We start from the raw sequence: 8,347 nt of genomic DNA, 5'->3' as shown, positions 1-8,347 counted from the left end.
ATTCAGCAACCAACATCTGAATTAATCATATATATTTGGTAATCTACCAATATTCTAATGTTTTATTGGGTCATATCACCAATAAATATTTCGTCGAATTGAGCATACTTGCTCAGTTGCTCAAATATTGACCCAGCTATCAATATTTAATAATTTATCAGTATTTTGTTGAATTGAGCAATACTTGCTCAGTTGCACGTGTTGATACATATTTTCACTAGATGCTAATTACTTTTCTTTTTTAGTCTTTTTATCGAACATTACCACCATATTATAGATAACTTAGGTTGTGTAGATACATATTTTCACTAGATGCTAATTACTTTTCTTTTTTAATCTTTTTATCGAACATTACCACCATATTATAGATAACTTAGTTAGGTTCATGATAGAAGACAAACGATACAACGCGTGCTGTTACGACACGGGTTATTTCTAGTAACACAAGGGGAACAAAGTAAGGGAAAAGAGCACACGGGAAGAGTTGGCGAAGGACACAATCTAGTAGTTGATTCCAAGGCGACAAATGGGGTTTCTCTTGATAAGAGCAATATCCACCTGTTCCCCTCTCACAAAAAAAGAAAAAGAAAAAGAAAAAATAAGAAAAAAGAAAAAGAAAAATTATAAGAATCCCAATTATTTTTGTATAATCCACTACTTGTCATAATTCGGAAGAAGCAGGAGTCGAAGTCGAAGTTCTGTACCTTGGGTCCAAAGAGATCACGAATATTATCAATCCCATACAAAATCATTGTCGGTCTGCCAAGAAATAAAAACCAAAAACAACGTCAAACTTGATGCTGAAGGAGAACGGTTATCGAGAACTAAAAAACTAAAATTAGGATACTTATTTGTTTTACTATTTTTCATCTTAACTAGAAAACACCGTACTCTTTTCTTTGGTAAATTCTCCTGGCAGTAGGACTTACTTACCTCTCGAGGGAAAGGCCCCATGCAATACATGTAACATCCTCAGGGAGTCCCATAGGACGTAACATCTCGGGCCTGAACATACCAGAATTTCCAACCTCCACCCATTTCTTGAAGCCTTCGTGATAGCTGATTATATAAAACCATATTAAATAAGCATATCATACTGAATGAACACCATTTTCCAATCCATAAATATAACCTACTTTCGGGCATGAAGTAGAGATGAACGAAACAGAAACATGTCAACGGAAAACAGAAAAAATGATGAGAAGGATAGCTTGAAACCTATAAATTTCCATACTGGGTTCAGTATAGGGATTGTAAGTGGGTTTGAAACGAAGATTTTTCATACCTGAAAAAGATAAAATGGGAGACTCAATTTATCCCAGTTAACTACGAATATTGGCAATTAAAAACTAAGAAAAGAAAGGGAAAAAACACAAAAGAGGTTGGATAGAACCACGCATTACCCAGCCTCTCAAAGAAGTCCCGCAACACTCCCATCAAATCACCAAGAGTGAGCCCTCGATCACATACCACACCTAGACCAGAGAAAAGAAGTGGGTCTTTGATAAATAACAAGCATAACAACTTCCTGATTACGGGGTGAACAATTGAAATACAATACTCTGTATGGATCTGGGAAGCACTGACACGAAGACGGACACGACACGGAAACAGGGATCGGCAAAATTCAAAAATCATCAGGACACACAGACGTTTATATATAAATTACTTACATAATTTTTATATACTAAGATTATAGTGGTATAGCATATAAAATACATTAATCACCCAAAAATATGAGAAGAACTCAATTTTATGTCGTTATCTTAGTCCACCTGTAGAAAAATTAGCTATTACGCTAATTTTGTAACTTACTAGATTACCCAACTAGTAAAATAGAGTATAGATTTACACCCGTGTGTCGTGTCGGTGTCCCACGCGCGTCCTTTGTCCGATGCGCGTCTGACGCGGACACGGCACCAATATTGGTGTCCGTGCTTCACATGTATGGATAAAACTTTTCTTTGCTTTGACACTTTGCATAATAGTTCCATCACGTCATATACAAAATGCAAATGTAATACACCGGAAATAACGAAATAGATATATACCTTCAATCTGATGGAACTCTGCAAGATGGGTTCGATCAACAGCTTCATTTCGGAAGACACGATCAATAGAAAAGTACCGCTTTGGGGTAAAAGGTCCCTGCTTTCATCAAAACCAAAGTAATAAATGAGGGGCGATGATGTGGTAAAGCCTAAGTTACGACAAAACAGTTTCCAAGAGTGCAAAACCAACCAAAACTTGTCTCTCAAATGAGTACCTAGAAACAAAAATCCGCGGGAAAGTTCAAATCGGGAAATGGGAAATTATAGATATAGACAGCTAAGATCTATTTATCAAATGCGCTTCAATATTTCGAAAAATTACCTGTGCAAGCTGGTACAGCATTCTTGCAGAAACAGCAGTTGTGTGTGTGCGGAGTACATTTTTATTTGCTTCCTCTCGCTTCCAATCATATCCGTATCTACAGGGAGAAAAAACTCCTATGAGCAAACTACAAATCTAAAACTGGAACCAGAATACGAATATACATACCCTTTGGATCCATAACCCCCAGATTCATGAATACTTTTCACCTTCTCAACATAATCTTCCGGAAGACTCTGTGTAGCAGATGGCTCTGAAAAATTAAACAGAATTGATTAAATTATTAGCAAGCTTCTAATGGTGGAGAGTGTATATAGTCTTTAGTATTTCTATCAGTGAAAAATAAAAAGAGTGTATAATGTCTTTAGTATTATATGGGAGAGTGTATAATCCCATATAATCGATAATATGGGATTATATGAAAGCAATGTAATAGTAAATTTGTGTAAATAGAACAATAAAAAGAGTGAAAAAAGAAGAAATTTCAGGAAGTTCACATTATGGAACCCCCACTTTCTTTTTCTTTGTGCATTATTTAAAGTTCATTTGACTAACCGTTAAGAAAGAAGGTATCATGTGAATCACGAGCAGGATGCTGCTGCGGTTGGAAAAGTGAGTCGAAATTCCAAAAGCTGTGAAATTCAATAGAAAAGCACCTTGAGAATGCAATCACCCCGAATATATGAAGGCATGGTGAATGGGAAATGAAAAAAATTAGCTACCTGCTCTCAACATAATTGTTTGTAGGCATCTCCTCAAACCTGCACAAAAATAGCCAATGTTAACATCCAACAGCAAATGCAAACTTGACCAGGAGATAATGTGTACATTGATTTTTTTTTAAAATCATGCTTACCCCATTTCAATGAAGATATTTCGGAATTGCTCCCGCACCTGAAACACAGAGATAGTTCAAATGCATAATATATCTGAAAAGCTCATGATAAATATGTGAGAAAACGATGCTTCATATGCATATTAGCTATTCAAGTAAGTAGTCAAGCAAGGAGCACCATAAAGCAGAATATGATAAAGAAGCATAAGCAATAGTTTTGGCAGTCAGTAAAGTCTATTACACCTCCAGTCATCACAGCACAGGAAAGCCTACTCCACACTTTTAGGTTCAACAAACATGAACTCTAGCAGACACTAGATGAGAAAGCTGAACTCTCACCTTCAGTAAAGGGTGAAGGTGTCCACCGTCTAGAGTCACTTTGGCATTGACGTTATACTCCTTAAACTCCAGATTCTCCCAGTCTCCGCTTTAAACCACAAGCAATTAAATAAAAACAGTCAGCGTGACAAAACAGTATAAAATTAAGGTGCTTATTTTGCTTTCTTTCTTCTCAGTGATATATGTGAAGTTAAAGCTATGCTATGCAAGCCTAAGCCATCCTTTGGGTTTTGCATTGCTTGGACAGTCATGTTGGAGCATTTTATTTCTTTGACTAGTATTACAATTCTGGGAGCAAAAAAAAAAAGGTACTTGCAAAGTATGTTCACCCAGATCTTAAAATTTGTTCAAGCAACCCAAAATTTTGTAAGAAACAAGAAAGAATACCTCTGAAGATGTCCACGAGTTAAATCTGTCACAAGTTTTTTGCGCTCGAGAGCAAACTGAGCTCCTTTGCTTACGGAGTACCCAATCCATGTCCTTCGGGGAAGGATGAAACAAAAAGATTAGTACGAGGAGCATACGCCTGTTTCCTTAACAAGATCAACCAAGATTCAAGACCAGCATTTGGCTACATAATCCACCAGAATGTTCAGGCAAAACCATAGATGAAAGAACTAATGAGGAAAAAAAAAAGTTAACAGAGATGGGGTGATAATAACTTTAATTCAATCAGCTTCCTCCTTTTCAGATTTGTAATATCAGTTTGTTCAACATCCTGCATGATAATTATGTAATTAGAAAAAACTGTTATGAACAAAGTTAAGTAAAATACAAACTTGTAATACAAATATGTGTATGATTTGCTGCTTAGAAAAGGTCTAGTGCGCAAATGAAACTGAAGGAAAAATATACAAACAGTCTGTATAACAGATAATATTCAATGACCACAAAAACATACCAGGCCATCTTTGATTTTTAGAAGCAATTCTTTGAGTTGATCACTCACATCTTCAGCCTATATCCATAAAACGAACATGAGCAGCAGCCTTCCGTAAATATTTAATCAATCAAGTAATGCATAGCAAGTGAAACACATTCATTCATATATAGAGCACTCATGAGAAACCAAACTACTTTAATGTGCGCATAAACCCCTAATTCTTTACACAGAAATGAGGATTTTGATTCAGCAGTATCAACTACACAGGACATTATACAACTAGACTAATAACATGTAAATGGCATGGAAAATGATCTAAACTGGAAAACACTTACCTTCAACAAATTGTAAAGCAATTTGTGGTTTGTAGAACTAAAAATCAGTTTGTAAGATGATATAGTACCTAACACTCCATAAAAAAATCAGACCCAGAAAGTGAGAGTTGAAAAAATGTGTCCATACAATGTGCACTATTTAGTGTATGAGTAGTGTTTAATTGTTTTACCTCTATAACTAAGTATCTTCTCTAATCTGAGTGAACTATATAACAACTGCAGGTTTTAAAACACCTAACACTGTAAGATGTTCACAGGACTGATAAAAAATACCATTCAAATAGATAATAAAAGGATTAATATATACTATATATTGATACTACAAACAGAAAACTAAAATCAACCACCATATTTTTTGCTACACCAACAGAAAACTAAAATCAACCAAGCACCAGTTTAGAGATCTCAATTCCTTCCATAATCCGAAAAGATGTTTAAGACCTTAACTCTTAATAAGTCCTCCAAATACCACAACAAAGGCCAAAACAACAACTATATCCCCAGAATACATCAACAATAGACTCTTTTATAACGTCAACAGATCAACTTCAGCAACAAAATGTTGCTAACAACCAATTCCTTCAGTATATAGCCTTATTAACCAAACCACAAATAAGTGAATGCCGTGAGTTCAAAACTGAGATTACCTTTCTTAACACCTTCTCCTTCCCGATTTGGATCCATTTGTTTTTTATGGCAGCTGAACTACCGATTTTGAACAACTCAGGACCACATTTTTTCTACATTTACAAAGCCTGATATCAGTTACAAAACTAAACAGCACATGTAGTATGAATACTAACCCAATTGATCAATTTTCTCCAGAGAAGTGGTGGTGAATAAAAATCAAACCTTGAGTTCTAGAAGGGAAATTCCTTCTGGACCTGGTGGTACAGCTAAAAAGACTTGAAATTCGGGGGAACCTAATTCACAATATGATTCACCTTCTTTACTGAGAACCCAATTCTCCTTCTTAATGTCCTGTTTGGTAACAATCAAATCCAACAAAACAAAAACTGTTACTGCTGAAAACAGCTGAACATTACATAAAAAAGTTAGAAACCAAGGTTTGATTTACATAAACCAAGGTTTGATTTTTACAGTTAAAAACTGTAAGAATTCAAAAAGCAAGTACCTCAGCAGCAACAAGTTGGAAACCACTAAGACTCCTGATGGTGTTAACGATCTCCTTATGATCTAATCCAACAGATGCTGAGAAAACTCCAGAATCTTCGATTTTTCCATTGGAGTTCAAATATTCGAGAATGACTTTCTCCGCCATTTGTAATCTAGGGTTTTTTTTTCTCTCTGCTCTAGAGAAACTATCTGAATTTGTACGAAGAGAAGAGGGGACGGCGGTGTGTGGGTTATCAATAAAACATTAGGGCAACAATCCTTAGCCTACACGATATTTTGTTAGACGGCCTATATAACTAAGTATCTTCTCTGAAATATTTTGTTTCCCGTTAAAAAAACCTACACGACAATTATTAATTTCCCCATTGTTGTACTAAGTCGGTATATTATGGATGACCATATTTATGTGGGACCATTTGGAGACACATATACCATGACGTGTTTTGTGTGCGGGAATTTTTATCCCTTGACATTGTCGGTCTAATTTCATTCCCTCACTGTGTACTTCACCTATATATACGCAACCATATGTAAAGTCTAACAGGGGTTAGTCCTCGAGTGATTTCGGGGGAGTTGAGTGTATTTTAAATCTCAGGGATTTTGAGAGATTTTGAGAGATTTTGAGAGTTTGAGAGAGTTTTGTGTTTTTGAGTTCAGGGAGTTTGGGGGAGTGTGTGGAGTTTAAGAGAGTTTATTAGAGGGAGTTTGGGGGAGTTTAGGGGAGTTTGAGAGAGTTCACTCCTAACTCATTCTCTTTTAAGAAACAATAAACCCTTATTTGCAAATAACATTGATCTTTAATCAAAAGAAAAAAATAAATGAAAATGATCATATCTCTGTATCAATAGTATGTTATTTTGTGCAACGAGATAATTTTTTTCTCTTCAATTTAACGGTCTCCATACAATTCTAACTCTCTTTGTTCACGAACATTTTCCCACATATCATCCGTTATACTCTTTCTCCATGCATTAGCTTCTTGACGTTGTTGTTCTTGAGTTTGTTGTGTCAAAATTTCATCGTCATTTACAAGCGTTGATGGATGGCTATCTTCCTCTTCCTCTTCCTCGACCGGAAACTCATCTGAACGGCATTCTTTTCGTAAGAAGTTGTGTAGGCCTGCACAAGCTGTCATTATCTCCGCTTGCACCTGATACGGAAATGGAGGTTGAGACTTAAAGATCAAGAAACGAGACTTCACAACACCGAACAATCTTTCAACTACATTCCTCAAAGAAGCATGACGCATGTTAAATAATTCTTCAGCCTTTTTCGCATGATTACCCGTACCAAAAAATTCTTTCAAATGATAACGTTGGCCACGAAATGGTGTTAAACAATATCGTCGGTTTGCAAACCCACCATCCCCCAAGTAATATTTACCTGAATAAAACACAAAAAGAAAACTTCGTCAAGTAGAACCCGAATATAACTTAACCAAAAAACTCAAAACTTCACATTAGATAAAAGTAAAATTACCTTGCGGTATTTTCAGTCCATTTCTTTTTGTCATTGCGTCGTTAAGTATTTTCGAATCATGAGCAGACCCTTCTCATCCACTGAGCACGTATATGAACTCCAAGTCGAAGTTGCAAACCGCTAACACATTTTGAGATGTAATTCCATGTCGATTCCGATAAACGGCTGCATTTCTTTTCTCTACCATTGCTGGGATATGTGTACCGTCCATAGCTCCAATGCAATCCTTAAAGTAAGGATAAAATCGTGTACTCTCACGAATTTTAAATGGAGTTGCACTTGTTGGCTTAGCCATCATCCTCGGAGCTATAGAATTTAAAGCTCGCAACATCATGTTGAAGTTTTTACTAACTGTCCACCGAGAGCGACCAAATGTGTCACGTATTGTGCAATATCGTGAACTTTGGCCAACAACGAGTAAAAATGTACCAAGCATTTCTTCAATAGAAACACATCTTGTATCACATAATGATGTAGTTTCTCTAATGATACAACATAGTTTTAGAAAAATATCAGGGTACATCCTATAACTTCTTCGAAAGTCTTATGGGTCTTGACGCAAAACTCTCCTTATATAGTTATATCCAAACAAAGTAACTGGGCGTCTCATTGGTCTTTCAATACGCTGACTTTGTATGTATTGCAATTTCTTGATTATATCCATCAACCATGAATGCATCGCTGAAAGTATATTAAAAAATATGGATAGTTCAAATTCATTATTGCTGCTTACCTCTTCATCATCACTGCTTTCTTCTTCTTATCAAAGGCTTCATCTTCACTATCAGTAGATAAATCCAAATCAGACATGTTCACCTAAAAAGATGATAAAAGTACTTTTTTTTATTAGAATCATCATTATTTCAAAAGCATAAAAGTATATGTATATAGAAAATAAGCATATAGAATATAAAGTTCATAAATTCAATCATAATAACCATAAAGATGTCAACCCATAAAAATTAG

At 35.6% G+C, this 8,347-nt stretch overlaps 1 protein-coding gene across 1 annotated transcript; it reads right to left on the bottom strand.

Moving 5' to 3' along the window:
• Positions 1–247: 247 nt before the first annotated feature.
• LOC113271563 (phenylalanine--tRNA ligase alpha subunit, cytoplasmic-like) lies at positions 248–6,178 on the bottom strand. The gene is made up of 18 exons (XM_026521460.1): positions 5,901–6,178; positions 5,618–5,746; positions 5,413–5,505; positions 4,449–4,505; positions 4,210–4,265; positions 3,935–4,027; positions 3,548–3,635; positions 3,230–3,267; positions 3,096–3,134; positions 2,929–3,005; positions 2,542–2,626; positions 2,374–2,470; positions 2,052–2,148; positions 1,404–1,475; positions 1,219–1,285; positions 934–1,059; positions 705–759; positions 248–558 (listed from the first exon to the last, which is right to left on the bottom strand). Exons 1-18 carry the CDS (start codon positions 6,045–6,047, stop codon positions 502–504), a joined length of 1,473 nt encoding a protein of 490 aa, XP_026377245.1. The 5' UTR covers positions 6,048–6,178; the 3' UTR covers positions 248–501.
• Positions 6,179–8,347: the final 2,169 nt, after the last annotated feature.

This window comes from Papaver somniferum, chromosome 4 (genome assembly GCF_003573695.1).
Source record: "Papaver somniferum cultivar HN1 chromosome 4, ASM357369v1, whole genome shotgun sequence".
NCBI classification, from domain to species: Eukaryota; Viridiplantae; Streptophyta; class Magnoliopsida; order Ranunculales; family Papaveraceae; genus Papaver; species Papaver somniferum.
The sequence above is the reverse complement of the archived record's forward strand: the minus strand, read 5'-3'. Positions and strand labels throughout refer to the sequence as shown.